Source organism: Zootoca vivipara, chromosome 9 (assembly GCF_963506605.1).
Source record: "Zootoca vivipara chromosome 9, rZooViv1.1, whole genome shotgun sequence".
NCBI classification, from domain to species: Eukaryota; Metazoa; Chordata; class Lepidosauria; order Squamata; family Lacertidae; genus Zootoca; species Zootoca vivipara.
Window position 1 is genome coordinate 59,423,762 of NC_083284.1, and position 26,822 is coordinate 59,450,583.

At 43.3% G+C, this 26,822-nt stretch overlaps 1 protein-coding gene across 1 annotated transcript; it reads left to right on the forward strand.

Moving 5' to 3' along the window:
• Window positions 1–2,835: 2,835 nt before the first annotated feature.
• On the forward strand, window positions 2,836–24,784 carry SHISA3 (shisa family member 3). Its single transcript, XM_060278260.1, has 3 exons — window positions 2,836–2,875; window positions 20,196–20,741; window positions 24,192–24,784. The coding sequence occupies exons 1-3, from the start codon at window positions 2,836–2,838 to the stop codon at window positions 24,635–24,637; spliced, it is 1,032 nt and encodes a 343-aa protein (XP_060134243.1). The 3' UTR covers window positions 24,638–24,784.
• The last annotated feature ends 2,038 nt before the right edge of the window (window positions 24,785–26,822 follow it).

The following is a 26,822-nucleotide window of genomic DNA, read 5'->3' on the forward strand; positions in this document are numbered from 1 at the left end:
GCAGTGTGCACACAGCAGGCTGCAACCCAGTTTCCTGGAAGTAAGCCCCATTTACCTGTTATGATCGTCCTACTCTCGTGTAAGAGCCTGGCAGAGACACATGCCCGACTGGCATGTTCTCTCCCTCCTGGTCGATCGTTCAGGAGCTTCAAAAGCTTTCTTCTGCCCGAACATCACAGGGACTGATGCCAACAGACATCAGCACACTCAGGGATCCGCAGAGTGTTTGCAGTTCACGTAACAGACCTCAGCAACTCAGCATTTGGCTAAACTACATTTATTTACATATAAACACACACGGAGCACTGCAACATGGTTCCCTCTCTCTCTAGCATCAGACAGCAAACAGAAAGAACAAAGGACAATAATCCCATTTCACGGAACACAGTAACACAAACATCTTGTCTCCGTCACTTCCCACTCTGTGTAATGTAAACATACACCGTCATGTGATAGACAACAATCCCATGACTGCAGACACAGGGAATGAATCTCCAACATTACCTCCCAAGCCAGGACTGGAGGCAGTATGAACAGTGCCACCCAGACCAAGGTCAGCATAGCTGCCCAGAATGCCATTAATTTTGACGGAGGAGATACTTTGCATGTGCCAAGTCATCCCACTGAAATTAAGGCAATTTTCAAACTGCTTAACTATGGTTTGATTATACACATAATTTATTTTACTGAAGGCTGTTATTAAGGAAGTGCTTCCTTATCACACAGTAATGACATCTACTGAGTATTTTAAGTGTTGATACTGGCTATTAATAATTACCCTAAGCATATTATCTTTTGGAGTCCAGTTCTCTCCCCCCCCCTCGCATTTGATATATTTACCATCGTGCATGCCAGTTTCCTGTTTTATTCAAGTTACTTTAGTCAATGGCAAGATATCCTGGGTGAAACCATGCTGGCCTGATGGAGAAGGCTCAGGAATGTCCTTGTTACAGAATCCTCTCCATACTGCTTCTTTCAAAGAAACTGGGTCTGACTGGTTCAAGCGGCCTCTCTCTTCCACTAGATCAGTGTTTTTCAACCACTGTTCCGTGGCACACTAGTGTGCCGCGAGATGTTGCCTGGTGTGCCGTGGGAGAATTACTTTATATATAGTCAATATAGGCACAGAGTTAATTTTTTTAACGTTTTCTAATGGTGGTGTGCCTCGTGATTTGTTTCATGAAAGAAGTGTGCCTTTGCCCCAAAAAGGTTGAAAAACACTGCACTAGATCATGGGAAGGCAAACTAAGGCCCCGGGGGCCGGATCCAGCCCAATCGCCTTCTAAATCCGGCCCATAGATGGTCCGGGAATCAGTGTGTTTTTACATGAGTAGAATGTGCCCTTTTATTTAAAATGCATCTCTGGGTTATTTGTGGGGCATAGGAATTTGTTCACCCCCCCCCCCCAATATAGTCCAGCCCCACACAAGGTCTGAGGGACAGTGGACTGGCCCCCTGCTGAAAAAGTTAGCTGACCCCTGCACTAGATTCTAAACCTCCTTGATACAAGATCACAGGCCTGGAAGCGACTGGTGTGATACTGCTCTCCCGAACTGATAGATGAACAAAGCACAGCTATTTGTGGGAACATGCACATCTCTCAGTTTTGTGATTCAGTTTGCCATAGGAAGCTGCACAACTAGGTGCCTATGGGAAACCCACAAGCAGGAGCTGAGCATCACAGAGATCTCCCCACTTGCCCCCCCTCCCCAAACTGGAATCCAGTGGTGCTCAGTTTCTGGCACTGGAGCAGCCTTATCCTACCTGGATTTGTCTAACCCCGTTTTGAAAGGCATCCGAGTTAGTGGCCGTTGCTGCACCTTGCCAAGCAAGGTTTGGTGTCAAGCCGAAACCAAATTGTTTTTGACAATGAAATAATTTGCAAGTGCTCCCTCATTAGTTGGTAATTGGCTTTTGAAGACGACGCAACCGGAGCTTTGATTACAAGCTAAAAGAAAACATATCTGCGAAAATGAAGGATTACTCTTTGCTGAACTAAATGCTGATTAGCAGAAGAATGACTGAAGTGTTTCGCAGGAAGCTGAGCAAAAGTGGCATTGTGTCTGCACCGGCAAGTTGAGAAGCTGTGTTTAGTGCTAAGAGGTAGCCTATTCTTCTGAGGGATGATAGCTTCACATTAAAGACAGATGTACCAACTAGATCAGGGACATCATCATCATCATCATCATCATTTTTCAGGGCTTTTTTCAGCTGGATCTCAGTGGAACTTAGTTCTGGTACCTCTCAGGTGGACACCATTGCAATTCTAAGAGAATGAGGGAGGCGGTCGTGGTGTGTTCCACCACCTCTTTTTCTAGAAAAATAGCACCGATTTTATTATTTATATGTTACCCACCTGACTGGGTTGCCCCAGCCACTCAGGGAGGCTTCCAACAAAATATTAAAACACACAAAAAAATGAAAAAAGATGAATGTGTTACCCAAGATGTTATTCTTATTTCAAACAATACCGATTATAAAGGGGACAGGACAATTCAAAGAATGGCAAAAGGAACTGCAAAGATTTGTCTGGCAGGGGAAGAAGCCAAGAATAAAATATAAAATTTTGATCGATAAGAAAGAAAGAGGTGGATTCTCCATGCCGGACTTAAAAACATATTTTGAAGCATCCTGCCTATGCTGGATAAAAGAATGGATAACATTGGGAAACACGGACTTGTTAGATTTAGAAGGATTCAACAACAGAGCTGGTTGGCACGCATATTTATGGTACGACAAGAAAAAAGCACATAAAGGATTTACGAATCATGTGATAAGAAGATCATTATTTGAAGTATGGGAAAGGAATAAAATGCTGTTAGAGACTAAGACTCCATGGTGGATCTCACCAGTGGACGTATTTACTGTGAAAAAGGTGAATATGGAAGGAGAGAGATTAACATATGAAAATTTTTTAAGGAAATCAGAACAAGGATGGAAATTGAAAACATATGAAGAAATTAAGGACTCTTTGACCAGTTGGTTGCAATATCATCAAATAAATGATATATTTTCTAAAGACAAAAAGATAGGTTTTGAGGACAAAAAGTCCAAATTCCATATAGAACTGCTAGAAGGCAAAACAAAATTACTGTCTAGAATGTATGATTTGTTGTTAGAATGGAATACAAAAGATGAACTGACAAAAGAGGTGATGATTAAATGGGCAAAAGATTTTGGGCATAATATAGATTATGATTGTTGGTTGAAGCTGTGGAATCATACGTTAAAATTCACTGCATGTACTGCATTGAAAGAGAATTTTTGGAAGATGATATATAGATGGTATCGAACTCCAGTGAAATTATCTAGAATGTATAGAATGAATAATAAAATATGCTGGAAATGTAAAGAGAGGGAAGGAGACTTTTATCACATGTGGTGGAAGTGTGATAAGGTTAAAGAATTTTGGGAAATGATATATAATGAACTGAAGAAAATCTTTAAATATACTTTTCCCAAAAAGCCTGAATCATTTTTGTTAGGAATGTTAGGACAAGAAATCAAAAGAGAGGATAATGTATTATTTTTATATGCAACAACAGCGGCCAGGACTTTATTAGCCCCAAAATGGAAGACACAGGACTTACCGACAATAGGAGAATGGCAGACAAAAATGATGGACTATGCTGAATTAGCAAGACTTACAAGTGGGATCCGGAACCAGGGGGAAGCAAGGTTCCTAAAAGACTGGAGTAAATATGTGGACTACATGGAAAAGAACTGTAGAAGTTTAAAAACTCTTGCAGGGTTGAAGTAAATCCTGCGAATTGAACTTAAGGGGAAGAAATAAAGAAACTGCGAGATAAGTTTTGGTTAGAAAACCTTATGAGGGGAAGGAGGGAAGTCACAATAGAGTATATGTTATTTGTTATTTGTAAATTTGATTGGATGTTTAAATGCATATTAAATGGAAAATTTAATAAAATGTTATAAAAAACACACAAAAAAACTCACCATTAAAAACCTCATTGTATAGGACTGCCTTCAGTTGTCTTCTATAAGTCAAAATAAAAAATAGTCCAGTAGCACCTTAGAGACCAACTAAGTTTGTTCTCGGTATAAGCTTTTGTGTGCATGCACAAACTTAGTTGGTCTCTAAGGTGCTACTAGACTTTTTTTTTATTAAAAAAATTATTTCGACTGCGTCAGACCAACACAGCTACCTACCAGATTCTAAAAGTCAGGGGGTTGTTTATTTCCTTGACATCTGACAGGAGGGCGTTCCACAGGGTGGGCGCCACTACCAAGAAGGCCCTCTGCCTGGTTCCTTGTAACCTCACTTCTCTCAGTGAGGGAACCGCCAGAAGACCCTCAAAGCTGGACCTCAGTGTCCAGGCTGAATGATGGGGATGGAGATGCTCCTTCAGCTTTACTGGGCCGAGGCCGTTTAGGGCTTTAAAGGTCAGCACCAACACTTTGAATTGTGCTCGGAAACATACTGGGAGCCAATGAAGGTCTTTCAGGGCCGGTGTTATATGGTCTCAGCGGCCACTCCCAGTTCCCAGTATAGCTGCTGCATTCTGGATTAATTGTAGCTTCCAGGTCACCTTCAAAGGTAGCCCCACGTAGAGCGCATTGCAGTAGTCCAAGCGGGAGATAACTGGAACATGCACCACTCTGGTGAGACAGTCCGCGGGCAGGTAGGGTCTCAGCCTGCATCCCAGATGGAGCTGGTAGATAGCTGCCCTGGACACAGAATGGGCCTGTGCCTCCATGGACAGCCATGAGTCCAAAATGACTCCCAGGCTGCGCACCTGGTCCTTTGGGGGCACATTTACTTCCATCTGCTCAGCTCAGAGATCACCTATATTTGTTTTTTTTTAAAACATACTTTTTATTAATTTTACAGAATACAAAAAAAACAAAAAAAAACGGTACATACATAAACACCTTTTCCACCTCCTTCCTACCCACCCACATGGGTCCTCCCCTGCCACAGAAGTATCCCATGTATGTGAACAGTCAGAGATGTTCCATTTTATGCTTGGATTTCTGTCCTCCTCCCCCTCCCCTGACCCCAAAGCCCCCCCCTGCCACCAGGGAGCTCCAGCAAACCAGGGCAGTACGCAGGAGGCCATCCATCCAACCATCTATTGTCATACCAAAAAAAGAGAGAAAAATAGAAATAGGAAAAAAGAAAAAAAAGAAAGGGCAAAAAAAGAGAAAAAAACAATACAAAACAGAAAATTTTTTCTTACATTCATGATTTTAAAACCATATTTTGTGGGCTTCCCCTCCCCCCCCCTTCCCCGGTTTTCATCCCTTTTTTATCATCTGCAACAGTTTCTTACTTTATAGAAATACACCTTTGTATCTTATACAACTTCAAATCACTGAAAAATCAAACTCCCATTTTATCTTCCCGTGCCTAATTTTTTCTCCCTCTATAAGCCTCCATATTTTCACATTTTCCAAAATCCATTCACTTTTAAAACTATAACTATTCTCAATTTAACCTTACATCCCCGATTACCGGCTCCACCCCCCCAATCCAGCAAATTCCATAATCAGCAGACCAGTTATAAACCTGTTAATCCATCCATGTAATCACAACATCACTTTCCCTTCACCCCACCCCCTGTTTACAGTCTTTTGCCATCCAGGCCACCATACAGGGCCCCTGAATTTCTTCTCTTCTCTGCATATTTTTTCCTTCTTCCCTGTGGGCGTTCTGGAGTTCCAATAATACCAATCGTGCCCCCCTCAAAAGCGGGGCACTCCATCCAACTTTTTGTAGAGTAAAGTCATCATTTTTTCCGTGGTGTGCTTCATTTTGTGTTGAATCATCACAGTCCTCATCTTCCTCTTTTCCTTCCAAATCACAGTCATCATCATTGTCATTCTCACATTCATCTTTTTCAATGTCAAAAGCTTCATCTCCTAAAAAATCATATTCTGTCATCACCATCTGAAATTTTTTCTGTAACTCTTGCCGTCGTGTCTCCTCTTGACATAACTCTATTCTTGTTTCCCACATTAAGGTCAAAACAGACCGCTGGAACTCAGGGGAACACTTTTTTGTTGACATAATTCAATCCTGCCAAGGTCAAAACTTGTCACGTGGGGTGGAATATGATCACAGTTTATTTTCTCGACTCCATTTTAACAAGCTGGCTGCATTCTTCAAGTCTTATTAACAATAAAGTTCGAACTCACATTTCACAAACATTTAAACCAGAAAAGAAATTCCACAAAGTCCAGAAATACAAAATGAAATAAAAATTGACTCATAAATCCTGATCAACTCACTGGGTTGCCTGGGCTGCCGGCTCCCGAGGAAAAGAAAGATTTTTCTCAGTCTTTACCTCTTGCTGCAGGGCAGTCATAAACCACAGTCTCTCTCCCCTTCTCACCCTGCATCAAAGGGGAGATTCTCTTTGATGCCTTTGAGGGATCCTTTGAATTGTAAATCTTCTGTTTAGGGCTTCCGGGTTCAGCGCCAGCGCCGATCGGCGGGGTCTCGTCTCGTCTCCGAGACGGCCCGTCCCTGCTAGGAGTGGGGAGGGCAGCGAGAGCGACGCTGCGCCCCTTAGAACCTCGGGAAGGGCGTCCCGGGGGCAATTTGCTCGGCACAGCCCAAATCCGGACTCCCCAACTCTTCGGTTAGCTCTAATAAGAGCTCCGGAGCGAGGAGGGTAGAAGTCGCGGGGGCCATTTTGAGCGGCAACGTTATTCTAGCAGGGAGAAGCTTCAAGCCGAAGGCGGAGAGCGCTGGATTCTTCCGAAAATAAAACGATTGGAAAAGATTGTAAGTAACCTCACGATTTGGATTATAAAACAATTTGGATCTGGGAGAGAGGGGAAAAAAGAGGAAGCCACCCCCCCCCCACGGCAACAAAAGAGACAGTAAATAGAAACCCGAGATCACCTATATTTGGCTCCTCCTCTCCCTAAACACTTTCCATTCCCACTGGCCATTATAAGAAATACTATATCACTTTTTAATACACTGCCTGTGATTGCTCCTTTTCCTCCTCCTTCCTCACACCTTCTTCCTTTTGTGCCACACCTTTTAGGTTACAAGCCTATAGGTAAAGACTCTCTTGCTTTTATCAGTCTTGTGTAATGCAATTGGCTGGAAAAATGCTTTAGAGAAATAATGATGTGCTGCACAGAACCCAAATTTGGCATTCACTAGGTTCATCCATGCTTCTGCTTGGCTTATACCTTCCCCCTAGAAAACCTGCTGTTTACTGCTGAATCAGAGCAAACATCAATAGTATTTTCTCCACACTGATGTTTGCTCCAGTTTAGAGCTAAAGGGTGGGTTTTCGGGGGAAAGCGGAGGGGCAAACTGCTCACATCTGTGCCTAGAAAGCACTAGACAAACCGAAAACCACTTGGAACTGTGCTTTCTAGGCAGTGGGAAAGAAAGAGTGTGGCTGAGAACCTCAGAGGCACCATTGTAGTATGGAAATCACCTTTTGTTGTTTAGTCATTCAGTCGTGTCCGACTCTTTGTGACCCCATGGACCAGAGCACGCCAGGCACTCCTGTCTTCCACTGCCTCCCGCAGTTTGGTCAGACTCATGTTGGTGGCTTTGAGAACACTGTCCAACCATCTCGTCCTCTGTCGCCCCTTTCTCCTTGTGCCCTCCATCTTTCCCAACATCAGGGTCTTTTCCAGGGAGTCTTCTTTTCTCATGAGGTGGCCAAAGTATTGGAGCCTCAGCTTCAGGATCTGTCCTTCCAGTTAGCACTCGGGGCTGATTTCCCTCAGAATGGATAGGTTTGATCTTCTTGCAGTCCATGGGACTCTCGAGAGTCTCCTCCAGCACCATACAGTAATTCAAAAGCATCAATTCTTCAGCAATCAGCCTTCTTTATGGTCCAGCTCTCACTTCCATACATAACTACTGGGAAAACCATAGCTTTAACTATACGGACCTTTGTTGGCAAGGTGATGTCTCTGCTTTTTAAGATGCTGTCTAGGTTTGTCATTGCTTTTCTCCCAAGAAGCAGGCGTCTATTAATTTCGTGACTGCTGTCACCATCTGCAGTGATCATGGAACCCAAGAAAGTAAAATCTCTCACGGCCTCAATTTCTTCCCTATTTGCCAGGAGGTGATGGGACCAGTGGCCATGATCTTGGTTTTTTTGATGTTGAGCTTCAGACCATATTTTGCACTCTCCTCTTTCACCCTCATTTAAAGGTTCTTTAATTCCTCCTCACTTTCTGCCATCAAGGTTTTGTCATCAGAGTGTCTGAGGTTGTTGATATTTCTTCTGGCAATCTTAATTCCAGCTTGGGATTCATCCAGTCCAGCCTTTCTCATGATGAATTCTGGAAATCACCTTACCTATCTTTTATTAAGCATTAGTTGCAATGCCACAAACTGAGCACTAGATGGCAATATCCAGCTACTTTTCCTAGCTTCCTTACTTCTAAACTAGAATCCTGTTGCATTTAAAGAGCTCCCTAATGGAAGATAAGACAGTGTTCTTGAAGCTACAAACATGAGTCTGACCAAACTGCGGGAGGCAGTGGAAGACAGGAGTGCCTGGCGTGCTATGGTCCATGGGGTCACGAAGAGTCGGACACGACTAAACAACAACAATGGAAGATAAACAACTTAGGGACCAGCGGTTTGCTGAAACTCTTAGTCATAACCAAGCCAACTTTATTAAAGCAAAATCTGATCCTGGCTAGTTCGAACTACAGCCGTACCTTGGTTTTTGAACCACTTAGTTCTTGAACGTTTTGGCTCCCGAACATCACAAACCTGGAAGTGACAGTTCTGATTTGCGAACTATTTTTGGAAGCCGAATGTCCAGCGGGGCTTCCACGGCTTCCGATTGGCTGCAATAGATTTTAAACTATAACAAGAACTGGTGATCATGTGTGTAGCGGGGGGGGGGGGGCGGGAAGCAGCTGCTCCCCCCAATCAATAAAAATAAATAAAATACATTGCTAACTAAGGTTCTGCCCCTCCCAACAAAACACTTAAAGGATATTCATTGGCTCCCAGTACATTTCCGAGCACAATTCGAAGTGTTGGTGCTGATCTTTAAAGCCCTAAACAGCCATGGTCCAGTATACCTGAAGGAGCAGCTCCACCCTCATTGCTCAGCCGGGACATTGAGGTCCTCCTCTGAGGGCCTTCTGGCGGTTCCCTCACTGCGAGAAGCGAAGTTATAGGGAACCAGGCAGAGGGCCTTCTTGGTAGTGCCCCCCCCCGGGTGGAACACCCTCCCTTCAGATGTCAAGAAAATAAACAACTATCTGACTTTTAGAATATATCTGTTTAGGGAAGTTTTTAAATGTTTGATGTTTTATCGCGTTTTTACTGTTCTGCTGGAATCCGCCCAGAGTGGCTGGGGAAATGCAGCCAGATGGGCGGGATATAAATATCATCACTATTGCCATCATCTTGGGCAGGCTAGCTGAAGGCTGGCTGCACTGCTGTGGGGGGTACAAGGCTCTCTTGAAAGGGCCATGCTGTAAGATCTGGACTCCTCCCAGAAGGTGTAAATAGGGGAATAAGCCATATTTCTTAAAGCTACAACAGTCTCTGCTGTGCCTCAATTCTCCAAAGCAACGCAGGCCCTGGGTGAGTGCCTGGAACCCCCAGAAATCTTGCAGAGTGTGGGGGAGGCACCCAACTTTTGTAACAAGCATTTTATTATTGGGAAAGTGACTGGGATTCGAATTGGCTGCCCCATGCTTTCAGAGCTGCAGAGAAGAACAGGCTCATTGGTTAGCTTGCACTCGGCCAGCTTCTTTTGCTAGGAGTGCCTAAGCTTCCCCAGCTGTTTTTTTTTTTTTTGCCAGTCAAATAAGCCTGTGTCCTGAGCTGGGAGCCTAAAGCCTATTCTTGCCCCATTCATGAGGGCAGTCATTAGAATCACTGTGGCTGCTTTGTGGCTTAAAGGCTTTTAGTCTAGCCCATGAAGGCATTCCCATGGCTAGCCTAACATTGGATCCACAAATACCTGCCCACTTATCAGGCAACTTTAAAAACACTGCTCACAACAGGAGCTTGGTTTCTTATGGTCTGTGCATGGGATGCCATTGTCAGCAGTGAGATCAGCCCCATTCCTCACATTGGACATACGGGTGCCTTAATCTCACTGAGAGTGTCACAGCAAAACTGCAGTTCTTAGCAACTTTGCAACAGACCTTTCTGCATAGCTGCCAAGTTTTCACTTTTCTCGCGAGGAAGCCTATTCAGCATAAGGGAAAATCCCTGTAAAAAAGGGATAACTTGGCAGCTATGCCTTTCTGTCATCACTGATAATCATCAAAAGATCAGTCCAAGCCATTTTAGCAGTGTAATAATGAAGGCTGTTGTGGAGGCATGCACAAATTTTAATGCAGGAGTTTCAAAGTTTCAAACAACCTCCTAAAACGCAGCAAATGCGGCCAAGCAACATACGCAGCAGAATCCTATCTACATTTTTAAACATATGCTTATTATTTTCCCAAAATAAAAAAATACATCTGTTACAATAAATCTGTTTCAATAACAATACAATACAATCAATCAATCAATCAATCAATCAATCAATCAATGCTATTGTTCTGCTGAACTTGTGACTTCCCTCCCTCCCCATACTTGGTTTTCAATTCTTTTCTCTATTTTATATACCTTCCCAATTTTATCTCTGTCCATCATTTTAATTAAGTCCTATCTTGTTTATGATCAGAAATCTCTATTGTTTAATGTTGTAGGTTTTATGTCAAGCCTGTCAGTGTTTTCACATTTTTACAAAACTCCTTTATGTATTCCACAAATTTATTCCAGTCCTTTTGGAACTTCTGGTCTTTTTGCTCCCTTATCCTTCCAGTCATCCTTACCAACTCTGAAAACTCCACCAATTTAGTCCGCAAATCCTATCTACATTTATTTCAGAATTAAATCCTGCTGTATTCAATGGGGCTGACTCTTAGGTTCATCAGTTGGCAGACCCTTTATTTTTGCTATTTAAGCCAAACACGGAATAATACTTAGCATTTACATAATTCTTTAATGCTATGTATAATATGTGGATATGATCAGGCCAAAACTATGTATTTTTAAGCTCCCTTGATTTCAATGTGATACAGCATGCACTTACCTTTTTTAGCTGAAATGAATGAAATTGAAATGTGTTTAACTTGATTTGTATCATTATTCCCTTACTCCTGCAGTCACCAATGTGGCACCCTTCCTCTACCATATTTTATCTTTTAAATGAATGAATAACAGCTTTGCAGGGATTGTTTGGTAGCTGGGTTGCCTTTCTTTGGTCTGTTTTATTAGTTTTTGGGGTGTGTGGGTGTTTTGCCTGTTTGTAGGGGGTGGAATCTTGAGCACCAGCAATTTTTCTTATGTGAAATGGGTATTTTGCAGTGCCCACAAAAGTTTAACCAGGCATGGAAAGTTGATGTATACTTTAATCTGTAATTTTAGCTTATCATGTATACTTTTAATCTTATTCTTTTGCTTTTTTTATAAACCTATTTTTACTGTTGGTTTCTGACTATTTTAATGTATTTTTAAATTCTTTTGTTAACTGCTTAGAGGCTTACACAACTTCTGTTAATTAAAAGAAATTTGCAAATATGTTTCCAGGCCCAAAAAGGTTGAGGAGCCCTGTCTTAGAATAACCTGATAAGGTAGGCCAGTGTACAAGTATTGCAGCCGTGGGACTGATGCAGAAAGATGTTTGTGGCTGCAGTAAGATTTGAATGGAAGGCTTTTAGGCTCAGTAACAGTTATCATTCTTAGCCATTGTACTACCTGGATTCCCAAGAACAGCTGGAGAAAGCAATGAAGAGGAAGAGCTCTGCATAACCCCAAAGTTTGCCTGCACTAACATGAAAGACCAGTTGGCCCAAGAAACAACAATGTCTTGCTTGCTCTATAATTCTTGACCCAGCTGCCCAAATCAGAAGACAATTACTCATCCGTTTCTGCCAGGGATTGATGTGTCTTTGTTTTTACTACAGCAGCACCTTAAATACAAATTTGCATTCAGTTTTGACAATACCATTTTCCTTCCAATTTCACTTAAAGTGAAATTTCAGGGCAACGTGATATTCCTCCACCGGCATTTGAAAAAGCATGGGCAGAATTTCAGATGCAAAAAAAAAAGATTCATTCGCCCTAGCAAAAATTCTCACGGTGGGGCGGCTTCCGGGTTCAGCGCCAGCGCCGATCGGCGGGGTTTCGTCTCGTCTCCGAGACGGCCCGTCCCTGCTAGGAGTGGGGAGGGCAGCGAGAGCGACGCTGCGCCCCTTAGAACCTCGGGAAGGGCGTCCCGGGGGCAAATTTGCTCGGCACAGCCCCAATCCGGACTCCCCAACCCTTCGGCTAGCTCTAATAAGAGCTCCGGAGCGAGGAGGGTAGAAGTCGCGGGGGCCATTTTGAGCGGCAACGTTATTCTAGCAGGGAGAAGCTTCAAGCCGAAGGCGGAGAGCGCTGGATTCTTCCGAAAATAAAACGATTGGAAACAGACTGTAAGTAACCTCACGATTTGGATTATAAAACAATTTGGATCTGGGAGAGAGGGGAGAAAAGAGGAAGCCACCCCCCCCCCCCCACGGCAACAAAAGAGACAGTAAATAGAAACCCGAAGCCGTAAACAGAAGATTTGCAATTCAAAAGGATCCCTCAAAGGCATCAAAGAGAATCTCCCCTTTGATGCAGGGTGAAAGGGGAGAGAGACTGTGGTTGTGAGTGCCCTGCAGCAAGAGGTAAAGACTAAGAAAAACCTTTCTTTTCCTCGGGAGCCGGCAGCCCAGACAACCCAGTGAGTTGATCAGGATTTATAAGTCAATTTTTATTTCACTTTGTATTTCTGGACTTTGTGGAATTTCTTTTTTGGTCTAAATGTTTGTGAAATGTGAGTTCGAACTTTATTGTTAATAAGACTTGAAGAATGCAGCCAGTTTGTTAAAATGGAGTCGAGAAAATAAACTGTGATCATATTCCACCCCACGTGACAAGTTTTGACCTTGGCAGGATTAAACTATGTCAACAAAAAAGTGTTCCCCTGAGTTCCAGCGGTCTGTTTTGACCTTAATGTGGGAAACAAGAATAGAATTATGTCAAGAGGAGACACGACGGCAAGAGTTACAGCAACAATTTCAGATGGTGATGGCAGAATATGATTTTTTAGAAGATGAAGCTTTTGACATTGAAAAAGATGAATGTGAGAATGACAATGATGGTGACTGTGATTTGGAAGGAAAAGAGGAAGATGAGGACTGTGATGATTCAACACAAAATGAAGCACACCACGAAAAAAATGATGACTTTACTCTACAAAAAGTTGGATGGAGTGCCCTGCCTTTGAGGGGGGCACGATTGGTATTACTGGAACTCCAGAACGCCCACAGGGAAGAAGGAAAAAATATGCAGAGAAGAGAAGAAATTCAGGGGTCCCGTATGGTGGCCTGGATGGCAAAAGACTGTAAACAGGGGGTGGGGTGAAGGGAAAGTGATGTTGTGATTATAAGGATGGATTAACAGGTTTATAACTGGTCTGCTGATTATGGAATTTGCTGGATTGGGGGGGTGGAGCCGGTAATCGGGGATGTAAGGTTAAATTGAGAATAGTTATAGTTTTAAAAGTGAATGGATTTTGGAAAAATGTGAAAATATGGAGGCTTATAGAGGGAGTAAAAATTAGGCACGGGAAGATAAAATGGGAGTTTGATTTTTCAGTGATTTGAATATTAGATGAAAATGTTAACAATTGATTTATAAGTTGTATAAGATACAAAGGTGTATTTTTATAAAGTAAGAAACTGTTGCAGATGATAAAAAAGGGATGAAAACCGGGGAAGGGGGGGGAGGGGAAGCCCACAAAATATGGTTTTACAATTATGAATGTAAGAAAAAATTTTCTGTTTTGTATTGTTTTTTTCTCTTTTTTTGCCCTTTCTTTTTTCTCTTTTTTCCTATTTCTATTTTTCTCTTTTTTTGGTATGACAATAGATGGTTGGATGGATGGCCTCCTGCGTACTGCCCTGGTTTGCTGGAGCTCCCTGGTGGCAGGGGGGGGCTTTGGGGTCAGGGGAGGGGGAGGAGGACAGAAATCCAAGCATAAAATGGACCATCTCTGACTGTTCACATACATGGGATACTTCTGTGGCAGGGGAGGACCCATGTGGGTGGGTAGGAAGGAGGTGGAAAAGGTGTTTATGTATGTACCGTGTTTTTTTTTGTATTTTGTAAAATTAATAAAAAGTATGTTTAAAAAATAAATAAAAAAATCTCACGGTGGGGCTTCTATACAAGCACCTCAACTCATGCTAAAAGGGTCAGGAATGAATTAGACTTTCATTATCACAAGACTGCCTTTTTGTCCAGGCTATTTGTGGGTTAGAAACCCATCGTATGCTTATCTTTGTAAAGGGAAAGCGATGGCAAGAAGAATTATAACAGCTCTTTATCAGCTGGAAAAAATACAAAACAAAAACCAACATTTGAGGCGAAAAGCACACTTTCCCTGATTTCTATGACGATGTAGGATGGAGAGAGAAAGTAGCCCTCGCATTGCAAGCAGCTGAACAATTTTTTTTTTTTGACAAACATGCTGCTGGTCTAGAGAGTTTTATTGCTGGTACACAGCACACTTTGTTCTTTTTTGTTTCCCTTAACCTGCTGGTGGTTCAAATTAGCGACGCAGGCGTTTGAAATGTTTGACAAGTGGTCAGATGGAGAGATCCACACCCATATTCCCACCGTGAAATGACGGAAGGAGATTTAAGAGGAAGTGAAAATAAAATGCATTTGCCCCTGTTCCCCCAGACAGGGTTTTAAAAAACATGGCGCACAGGGACTAAAACCATCCAGTGGAGTTCAGTGATAAATCACCAAAGGTGCTGAAAACTGCACCAGCCTTTGGCAAGTTCCATTCTCCTTGCTCTAATTAATATATACATGCATTTTACAATTAGAGAGAGGAATGTGACATTTTCGCTGAGATTCTTCTTAGTGCTTGGGTTTTCCTAATATTTTTTCTAGGAGAAAAAAAAAGGATCAAAGGGGCCACTAAAACAGACTTGTCAGTCCTCCTTACCTTCATTCTCTGTGCACCTTGGTTAGAAAGTAAAGATGACACATCTGCTGTAATCTTAAAGAGATTATGGGAAACGTTTCATATAGAACATATATTATCACCAGGAAATAAGGTACGAATACGCGAGTCCTGCTAATAAGAACATTTGTGGGTATATTTCAAAGCATGATCTGAATATTTATATTATTTTTACTAATGGAATACGTTGTTATTTGGCATAATTTGTATGCCGCTTAAAGAGTAAAACTTCTAAGTGGTTTACTGAAACTATTTTACTAACAGATATAACAGCAAAGAGAATATTCTCAGGGACCAGCCATCTCCAGAAGGCGATATGGAGGCTGGAAAGTGTCTTCTGACTACATCTTTATGAAAACCTAGTCAGTTCACCAAGAAACAGATAAGTGTGTCTCAAGAGAGCCAAATCTGGCCAAGGAATGCCAGAAAAGGTAAACGACTATTTTGCTGGGAAGTGACCTCCTTAAAGAGAAACTCACTTTCCCCAAGAATGGCAATGCCCATATCAAGCTTACTGCTTAAAATAGCAGGCCAGGGCATCTACCAGTGAGAAGGACCTCAATGCTTTGCTCTGTGTGGACCCCTGCCTCCTGGGGATTAGCTTGCCAAACAATTTGCTGCTCACAAAGATATTGCAAATACAAGGCTATTAACTCACAAGGAATTCCCGTGCTTCTAACTGGATGTGGGTGCTGAATATGTGTGAAGAGCATCATAGGAATTTCTGCTGAGCAGAAATGTTTTGCATACATTACTTGGCTGGAGTACTGCATTGCTAAATTCAGAGCGTAGGTTTCTAAGGATGGCTGTAGCTCATGTATTGTTTCAGAAAGTGCGAACCAGGTTAAGTTCACAGGTTTCCCAAACCAGCCTTCAGAACAGATTCTGAAGCTTTTCCAGAAGGAATTATTCCACACTCCAAACAATGATCAGCCACCAGTGGCCCTTGAGAGAGACAGCTCTGCCCCACAGTTGCCATCCCAGTAGCAAGAGGGGTTACATGAAGAAAACAGTAGCTGTGGTCTTGGAATCTGCCAATAGCCCATTGGGGGGGGGGGTAGCAGGAGCTCGGTTCACCATGCCTTCTTCAAAGCAACCACAAGGCAGTAAAATTGTTCAGTATGGACATTTTCAACACACTCCTTGGCCAGTGCTTCCCATTTCCTGCTAGTGTCCTTCCCCAGCCACGAAAGCCTTATTCTGGGGAAGGAGCATGGGACAGCAGGCAACAGAGGAATCCCTTGGTAGAGTTTGAGTAGAGTTTGGGGGGCAGAAGTCCAGATCCCAGCTCAGCAGAATGAGGAGTTCCTAAATGCTGCAAGGGTGGCGTAGCACATTTTGAAGGAAGTGGAGTCACACGCACACCATCTAGAGAGGGTGACCCCTTAAATACAAAGTCTAAAACTACTCAACAGGCAATAATAGCTGTCTTTATTTTTCTTTTCTCTAGTGTCCTCTTATTACTCTTTTTCTCAAGAATGTTTAGTGGAGACACAGGTGATCCAGAACTAATGGTATGTCCCTTAGTTCTTTATTCATTCTAGAATGCTGTTAGGGCAGGGAACCAGGGGGGGGGGAGTACTAGCTTTCCCCAGGTCCTCACATCTCTGTATTCACCCCAACTCTAGCTGATGCTCAAGAGTATTCCTATTCTGCTTCACACATACATGTTCAAGGCAGACAATTTCCTTCTAAAAAGTGTGGAAGCACTAGAGGATGGCAATGCATTAGTGGTCCTGCTTGCAGGAGATAACAACTTAGATGCAGCAGCATCTAGGCTGCATAACAGTGCACCACTGGACACAGGGCTTGGCTATGCTGAGGGTGATATAGTTTATTAAACCAACCCCTCTTCTTAGAGGATTTCCCAATCTTACATTGCCTTTTGCAAAATGCTCAGTTCCCGCTCTATTAACTTGCAAATTGAGGGGTGTTTATGTTCGGAGCATTCTGTATCAATAAATTGGTGTGCATCAGGTTCAGACAACAAGGGCGTCCCCCTACAGACCTACCGAAATCCAGGCTTAAGCACCGTTGGGAAGTCTTACAAGACCTACTTGTGCGGGCTGGTGAATTTTCAGTGAATGTGATGGAACTTCATTGTTTTCCTTTGTTCCCTATCTGAGTCTTTGGCGTGGGGTAGACAGCCATATAAAACAACAAAACAATTCACCGCTGACTCAACGTGCCTTAAAATGGACTGACAGAGATGCTGGCAAAACTGGGAAAGATGTCTTTTTTAAAAAATAATAATGCATGGAACGGGGAAATCGGCCAATTCAAATATGTCATACTTTGCTTTGTTAATATTGCAATACTCTTCTCAATGGTTTAACAGGATCACTAGGCCTGAGCCTTGGAAAGAGACAAATAGCCCTTAAGTCATTATTACAAAAGGCTTATCTATGGAGACGCAATGACAGAAGAAATACTGTGACAAGAGTGCATAGCAATGTAAGCACCAGAGCATTGCAAATAGGAAGTGACTGGGAACCTGCCCAGTTAACAACACTGCTCTTTGCATGACAGCTGTATGTGACAATTACTCGGGACAGCCAAACAGGAGACAGAAAACATATTGGAAACACAAAACAGCTCTAACTCTTGGTTTCTGAGCAATTTTCAGGCTGGATTTGACTGTATGCACGTATTTTTATGTACAGTATGTATGTTGTAACTCATCAAAGGCTATTTCCCCATTCCATTATTTGTCAAATCAAATCACCAAGTTCAAACTCCAAGAAAATTCTCTTTTGGGGGGGATGGGAGAGATGAAATATGCTTATGAAATTATTGGAAGATACAAAGCTAAAAAGAGAATCCAGGCAACTGGACTTTTATCACAAAAGCTGCCTTTTGTCTGTATTAATATGAGTGGCATACTAATTACTGGTATTAGTATGAATATCATTAGTAATACCTGAATGACATTATAATGCCAATCTATTGAATTTCTAAAAGTGAAAATATAGAAGAAGCCATAGTAATCAACTGGGTCATTCCCTGTCATAATTGCAAACCTATCATTGACCAAATCAGGGAAGAAAAACAAAACAGAAAATGGACAAGATGTTCTCTCTTAGACTTACAAAATATAATAGGTTAATTTGCATCAATACATTCCTGCTTGCATCTCCTTTTTGCTTTTCCCCTTATCTGCCCTGCCCCCCCAATAATTTCTTTTAATCATTACCTCATTTACTTTCTCAGATTTGCAAAGAACCTTTATGCAAGAGTCTGTTTCCACAGACCAGTCTTGACAGTGGGTTGTTGTATACTGTACCTATAAACACTAGCATTATCATTAGGTTTCAGTTACTTGTCTTGCCCTTTCTAACTTTCCTATAGATTTGTTTTAGGCACTGGAGAGCAAGTAGAGAAAGGGCAGAATGGGAGATCGTCCATTGCAATTAATTGTTGGCCCCACAGTGTCTGCATTGCTTCAGTTCCTAATATATGCATATTTTCTTTTTTTACTCCCCTATTCTCAGCAGAAAGCTGAAGAGAGACCAGGGAGGAGGCATTCAGAATTAACTCTATCTTTTTACTGAGGTAAATAGAACATCAACTTTGTCAGGAGGAAGGCAGCTTGGCTTGTCAGATACCACTGAGAGCTTTCATCCAAGGGCTCCCACTGTGTGATGAGCAGCCTATACACTTCTTGACTTGATTCACAGACTATTTATCTGGAACATACAGAAAAAGGCTTTCCTAAATACTTACCTTTATGGCCTGTCATGCTTGAAGCTGTATGCATTCCATAACTTGTTGGGTTTGTTGTGCAATATCAGGCTCATGAACTGTCATGTTTAGCAGATTAATTTTATTAAAGCATGTTTCTAGTCCTTCAGACCACTTTTTTTTTAAGTGTTGGCTGTCTGCATAGATTTCAGAAGCCAAATGCAACCGTGGATTCGGCTCCAAGTGATTTGATCCCAGAATGCCCTGCTTTTCCATCGGACGCCCCTATTTTCATTGGTGAAATGTTGGAGGGTATGGAGTTATGCGACCCCCCCAAGCCAAGGAGTTAAGTAACCTATACAACCTTTAGATGACATAGGAAGGCAGCCCTGTATAGGGAAGTTCTTTAAATGTTCCATGTTTTATTATGCTTTTATATATGTTGCGAGCTACCCAGGGTGGCTGGGGCAACCCAGCCAGATGAGTGGGGATATAAATAATAAAATTATGATGATCATGATGGAATAGGACATCCCTATTTTCACATTGGAGGATATGTAAGTCCGGGACTGCCCCTGGGCAATAGGGACAACTCCTTGTTTGTTGTTAATTATTATTATTTTGCGCCACCTTGCACTGCCCTCAAGGACTGTTTGGGAAAAGGAAGCAGGTGGCTCCATGGACCTTCTTGCCACACTCACACGCTTGAGTCTGCTTAAAAGGCTGGCTGGAAAGAATGACATTTACTTATTGCAATTACACCCTCAAGTTATCATTATCTATGTCGTTAGCGGTTCTCTTTTCTTTTAATAATTAGTAAGCCGCCTTGAGCCCGTCAAGGAAAAATATATGTAACCACCATCATAATAACAGTTAGCATAGAATGGGTTGGGCTAGAGCCATGGTTCCCAACATGGGACAATTTTATTTTTAAGGGGGGCAATTCGAGAATGAGTTATTAAGCAGTTCATGGCCTTTTAGGAGTTCACTTTTTGAATAATAAGAATTATATGTCATGGAGGGGGGCAATCAGGATTTTAAGATGCTTAGGTGTCGCAGGTGGCACTGTGGGTTAAACCACAGAGCCTAGGGCTTGCCGATAAGAAGGTTGGCGGTTCGAATCCCTGCGACGGGGTGAGCTCTCGTTGCTTGGTCCCTGCTCCTGCCAACTTAGCAGTTCGAAAGCACGTCCAAGTGCAAGTAGATAAATAGGTACTGCTCCTGCGGGAAGGTAAATGGCGTTTCCGTGTGCTGCTCTGGTTCACCAGAAGCGGCATGGTCATGCTGGCCACATGACCTGGAAGCTATACGCCGGCTCCCTTGGCCAATAATGCGAGATGAGCGCCGCAACCCCAGAGTCGGTCACGACTGGACCTAATGGCCAGGGGTCCCTTTACCTTTACCTTAGGTGGGGTATGGCCAAAAAAAAGTTTGGGAACCACTGGGCTAGAGGACCCTCGGGTCCCTTCTAACGTACCCCAGAAGGCAAGGCAAAAACAACCATCCCCGAGAAGGGCGCGAACGAAGCCTTCCCCGAAGCGCTCTCGGAAGGGGGAGCCTTGACGCCGGTGGCCCAGAGTCTCCAGCGGGGAGAGGAGGAGCAGGAGGGGCCCTGGAGTGCCGTCCCTGCCTTCTCCCTCCTCAGGGGGCGCCTTCGGGTGGGCAGCGAAGGCGGCGCCGCCATCGGAGTCGCCCGAGGGTCGGCCATGGGCCCGGACGCGTGGCTGCGCTGCCTGGTGCTGGGCTGCTGCTGCCTGGCCGGGCGCTGGGGCGGCGTCGGCGTGGCGCAGAGGCTGGCGTCGGCGGGGGCCGCACTGGGCGGCGGCGAGTACTGCCACGGCTGGGTGGACGCGCGCGGCGCCTACTCGGCGGGCTTCGCGTGCCCCGAGCGCTTCGACGCGCCCGACGCCGCCATCTGCTGCGGCTCGTGCGCGCTGCGCTACTGCTGCGCCGACGCCGGCGCGCGACTCGAGCAGGGCGGCTGCACCAACGACCCGTCGCAAGCGGAGCAGCCGACCGGGAGCGCTCGTGAGTGTCGGCGGGGAACCCCCCCCGGGCGGGAAGGGAGGAGTGGGGTTGAGTTGCGGGGAAAAGAAGCGGGTCCCGGTGGCGTGGAAACGCGGACTCGACGTGTGGAGTTGGAGGGAGCGCCCTGGGTGGCATCTAGTCCACCCCTGTGCAGAGTTGGAAGGGATCCCAATGCAGAGTTGGAAGGGATCCCAAGAGTCATCTAGTCGGAACCCTCTGTGATTGCAGGAATCAATGTGATGTGTTAGGATCGTGGGGTTGGATGGGACCCCCAAGGGATGTCTCGTCCTGCCCTCTGCAATGCAAGGATTTCAACAAGATCATCCATGACAGATGGCCATCCAACCTCAGCTTAAAAACCTTCAAGGAAGGAGAGCCCACCACCTCCCAAGAGAGGCCTTCTACTGTCAAAGGGCTCATACTGTCCGAGAGTTACTTCTAATGTTTTGTCTGAATCTCCTTTCTTGTAAATTGAAGTCCTTGGTTGCTAGCATCCAAAGCAGGAGAAAACAGGCTTGTTCTGACCTCCATGGGGCAGCCATTTAGATATTGGAAGATGGCTGTCGTATCTCCTCGCAGTCCAACCCTCCTGCCCTGTTGCCTATGGACTCCTCTGCAAATGGCCCTTTCGATTTTGCCCTCCAGGCTGTGTGGAACCACAAGCACCTTCAGGGAGAGCAGGCAGCTGATGCGTGTATTTTACTTGGGCGTAAATTTCTGCGGAACTTAGTGCGAAGAAAGTGGGCGCAGGTTGACAGCCTTAAATGTTTCTCCTGTATGGGTCCCCACCGCATGCCTTGATGAAAGGAAAATTGCTGGGCTAAATTTGTTTTTCACGCCAAGCCCTGAGAGTGGCTGCTGAGAAGTCTTGGACTTTATTCCCAAGAGAGTTTGGGTAGCGTTGAAATCTGCCTGTCTTCCTGGAGAGCATTCTAGCAATTGTTGCTGCATAATCTTAATAAAACCCTGATGCTTTTTTTCTAGCAAAAAGCTCACTATGGTGTTTTAGAAAGCCGCTACATTGCATAGTTCTTGGTGCTGAGCTATTCTTTCTTTAATTAAATTTTAGGACTGTTTAATTATATGAATTCATTGTAAAAGTTTTTATGCTTTTAAACTCTGTCCAGAAGTGGAGGGCATTTGCCACCTATCCTAGGAGGTCAGGATCTGCCCCAATCAGATGCATAGCTGTCAAGTTCTCCCTTTTTTTAAAGGGAAATTCCCTTATGCCGAATAGGATTCCTTGCGAGAAAAGGGAAAACTTGACAGCTATGATCCGATGTGGGGTCATGTGTGGCACTGCTATTTTCACCAGTTATTAAGGGACAAAGGCTGCAATTCTGTGTGCACTTACAGAAGAGTATGCCCCATTGGACACAGTGGGACTTCTGAGTAAACTTGCACACAATTGTGCTCACAATGTTATTCACCAGCCAAGCAGGTGGACTTGGTAAATCCTCAAAAATATAAAGTCCGACAAGCATTCTTTCCCTTCTATTTCATGCTTTTAATCAGCTGAGAAAGGATCAGAGTCGCAGATAAATAACAGAGCTCATGGGCGATGCTTAGGAGAACTTTACTAACTCCCTAGACTTTAAAAAAATGGGTACGAAACAGGCCTTTTCTGGGACACAAACATATTACAGAGAGATCACTACCTTTCTTGTTCAGGTACATAGTAAGGACTTGCTACTTTCAAAGCTGCTGCCTTGGGCAGTAAGTACTTGGATTAGAAAACCATCATAAACTTTGCTGCTGTTCAGTCCAGGAAAGCAACTTCAATAAAATAAAATAGAATCCCTTTAAACCCCACCCAAAATATACTGCAGTAAAAGATGCAATACAACATTACTGCAACTTTTATCTTTCCTTTTTGTTTTCCTAGATCTTCAGAATTGATCACTGGGTAAATAGGAAAGTATTCAGGTGACAGGTATTGTGAATACCAGGTGCTGGAAACCACAGGAGAACAGGATGCTGGACTAGGTGGGCCATTGGCCTGATCCTGCAGGCTGTTCTTAGGTTTTTACTATTGTCAATGTCCCCCAAAGCTCGTTGTTGATGTTTTGTGGAAAAAAAACAATTGCCCCACCTAATTTGAAAAGAGACTCCCAAGGCCAAAACACTAAAATATATATAGAACAGTCCCTACAGAAATCACAAATATTGACATCAGATCTTAAGCTTCCATAACAAGTAATTGTGCACAAGGCTCTACTATCCCTTTTGGAGTCAGGATCCCTGTCGTGTCAGTGCACCTGGCTGCCCCGTTTTCTTCATCTTGGAAAAAAACAAATTCAAGAAGTTTGCAAATACATCCAGCAAATTATTTGCAGCCAAATTCGAGGCATCTTTCCTCCGACTTCCTATGAATTCGTTGGGACTTATTCCCAAGTTTAAGTGTGCCTAGGTTTGCAGCTCTGTTCACCAGTCCCACTGAGTTCAGTAGTGGTCAGGACTGCAGACTTCACTCTGCAACAAAATCTTTATTTCACTGTCTTCATAAAAAGGCATTCTAGAGCTCTGGAACTGTAGTGTTATGGGTTTAAGACATTTCCAGTTTTGGAATTTACGTGTTCATTTCATATAAAGGAGGGGGAAATTGCTGGAAACCAAATGCACTTCCTTCACCCTTGAAAATAAAAGAACTATCCCAGGTTGTCTAGTGCAGTACTGTACTTTCCTTAGGACCATCTAAAAATAATAACCACAAGCGGTGAGATAGACGTGCGAATTTCACAGAAGTTTTTCTCAGGGTCAGTGTTAAACAGAAAGGAGAGGAAATGGGGAGCAAAGAAAAAGGAAGCATTTTCTAGACAAAGTAGGTTAAGACATGCCAAGTGGAAAAAAATATTGTTGGAAATAGTTACTCTTCTAACAACAAGCAACTTTCAAGTAGTGAAAGTTTCCTGGATGGAAATACAGGGTCAGAGTGGCTTGAACTAACTCAGGAATTCTAGTTGAGGGTAGAATCATTGATAGCAAACTTTAAAAAAACAAAAAACAAAAAACTTGTCCAGTGAGATTTTTGTTCCATGTGTAGAAAGTAGAGGCTGACTAGAAAAAATGGATTAGTGCAGGAATTGATTAAGATCTGAGTAAGAACAATTTAGATGCTTGCAGTTAGAATTTTAGCTGGGGTTGGATCCAGACTAAGTTTGTTGAATGTAGGCATCATCAAAATCAATCGGACATGCTCATCTTAGCTTAAATTATGTCCCATTGATTTAATTGGAAACGAAGTGGAACTAATTTAGTCTGGCTCCAGCCCATTAGTGAGTGACCCAGAGAATTAGTGTCAGGTATGCTGTTAAGACTGATTATTGTCCCATAATCTTTGCGAAGCCCTTTGTTCTTTTGAAGAAAACGGAAGACTATAAGCAATGATTTTCTAAATGCATAAAGCCTGGCTAGGTTTTGTTCATAATTTATTTTTCCTGTCTCGCTCAGAACCAGTCTATGTGCCGTTCCTGATTGTCGGATCGATATTCCTCGCCTTCGTTTTCGTGGGCTCCTTTGTCGCCGTTTATTGCTGCACGTGTTTAAGGCCGAAGCAAACGTCGCCGCAGCCGATCCGGTTTTCTCTCCGAAGCTACCAGATGGAGACTTTGCCAATGATCCTGACCTCGACTAGCTTAAGGACTCCGTCGAGACAGTCCAGCACTGCCGCCAGCTCAAGTTGCACGGCCGGCTCTCTCGGCAGGTTTTCATTTGCCAGGCCAGAGTCTGGCTGTACAGCGGCATCTTCACCCCCACCTTACACACCAGGCTGCTTGCAAATGGGCCACTCGGTCAGCCTCTCTCAGCCCTCTGGGTTTTTGGTGTTGGGACCATATTTCTCCTATCCGCTCGACTCTGAGCCGCCTCTAACTGGGAAGAGCGTTCCGGAAACTTAGCCACAGCTGAGCGAAGTGTTCAAAACAATGCTTCCGCTAAGAAGCACAATGGACTCCTGCGTTACGTGGTTTTCATTGTGGTGTTCTCTGCTTATGGAACTGGAAATCACGTGAATGGGTGAGTTACCCTTTAAAAAAAGTGTCAATTATTGCAGGAATTTTCGTTTGGTAAAAAGTACTGGTCTAAAACACGTTGGACTTGTTGGAATAAAATGCACATTCCCAACTGATATCAATTTGGAGCATATCTGCATTCAGAAAGTGCCACCTGACCAAAGTGTGTCATTGTGTGAGTAAAGCTGCACATTCCTGCCTTGCAGGGGGTGGATTAGATGATCCTCAGGGTCCCTTCTAACTCTACAATTCTATGATTTTTGTGATCTAATATGAGCAGAACTCTGGCAGATACAAGGAAAAGACATTAAACAACCACATTGTTTGGATAATTTATTTAGGCGATGAGTAGCATTAGTGATGGTTTCAATGTGAACTTTAAACATATCAGTTCCAGATAGTGGGGTATCTGACTGGATCATGCCCTGCGTTTTGTGTGTGTTTTAAATATAGGCTTACCTAAAAAAACCAACCCACCAGAATTAGTATCACTTATTATAAAGGGAATAGTTTTATTCATAGATATTGGAAGATCATGCCACTAAAAGAAGAAGCTATAAAATGAAAGAAAATTAATGGTTATAAGCCCTGTTTTTTTTAAAAAAAGGGTATCTTAACACCGAGTTAAAGACACTAACCAATGCCAACATTTGTTGGGCCAGGAAAAAAGTGATGCGCTGTTTTGAATGTGTGATAGCATAGACAGTTGTGCTAGGACAGTTTCAGATGTGACAAGATTGCTGGGTATTTCACTAATAAGCAAGCTTTAACTAAGAGTTTGTACAAAATTTCTCTCAGTCAAGAGGATAAGTTGTAATAACATCTAAAAGCTATACAGTAATTTCACACATTTGCAGCGTATAAAACATTAAAATGCCCGAAGTAGCCTTGTGTATTTATTGAGTTTTGTCCTGTGACTTGGAAGACAAAGCTGGGTAAATAAAAGTTTTATTTTGTAAAATCTGCACTATCTAAAATAATGTCTAAGAACTGTAACTTAAAATGTATTGACAAGCTTGACAATGTTTTGTAGTCACAGGTTTTCTCCCAATAAAATGCTCCACGGCTGAAACAATATTTTGGTTGTCCAATATGTTTATGTTTTGAATTAATGGAAACATGGGGTGGAATTCAGAGTCTCGCTAGGGAGCTGCTTCCTCTGATGGAGCAACGTCGCCTCTCCTCCCCTTGTGAGCTGTTTTGGGGCGTTCTCCTGACCCCCACAGAGCTGTTTAGGGAGCTTGTGGGGAGGAGGGAAACCCCCATTGCACTAGTAGGACTCCCACTAGCATAACTAGTTTACTTTCCTACAATTGCTTATATTTCTGAATTGGCAAAATGGCCTGTAAGACTGATGCATTTATTGGCTTGCTGAGAGTACATGAAAACTTTTGCACAACTTAAAACGGTCAGAAATCAAAATTAACAGGCGTGTAAACTATTTACACTGGGGGTGGGCTGACCTTTACCCCCCCCCCCAAAGTTCCTAGACTGCAGCTCCCATCATCCCTGACCCCCTGGCCCAAAGGAGCCCAGGTAAAGCAATGTGTTTTTAATTTAAGAATGTATGTGGAAGCAAGCCCCGTTATAACAAATGTGACGGAGTTTTGTCCAAATTAAACTGCAAACGCTGTTGTGTTCTGCTGCATTTTTGAATACACCTCTGAATCTGTTGAGTAGCCAATTAAATCAATGATTTCCTGTTTTTAATGCCAATAATAATAATAATAATAATTTATTATTGTTTATTCCCCACCCATCTGGCTGGGTTTCCCCAACCACTCTAGGCTGTTTCCAACAGAATATTAAAAACACAATAAAACATCAAACATTAAAAACTTCCCTAAACAGGGCTGCCTTCAGATGTCTTCTAAAAGTCAGGTAGTTGTTTATTTCCTTGACATGTGGTGGGAGGGCGTTCCACAGGGCAGGTGCCACTACCGAGAAGGCCCTCTGCCTGGTTCCCTGTAACTCCACTTCTTGCAGTAAGGGAACTGCCAGAAGGCCCTCAGTGCTGGATCTCGGGCTGAATGATGGGGGTGGAGATGCAGAAATATAGGGTGGTTTTACT

Excerpts from the sequence above, each read along its gene's own strand:
- SHISA3 (XM_060278260.1), top strand. The coding sequence starts at position 2,836 with ATGGTGGATCTCACCAGTGGACGTATTTACTGTGAAAAAG. Across the intron at positions 2,876-20,195 it reads ACGTATTTACTGTGAAAAAG|AAGGCAAGGCAAAAACAACC; the intron begins GTGAATATGGAA and ends AACGTACCCCAG. Across the intron at positions 20,742-24,191 it reads GCAGCCGACCGGGAGCGCTC|AACCAGTCTATGTGCCGTTC; the intron begins GTGAGTGTCGGC and ends TGTCTCGCTCAG.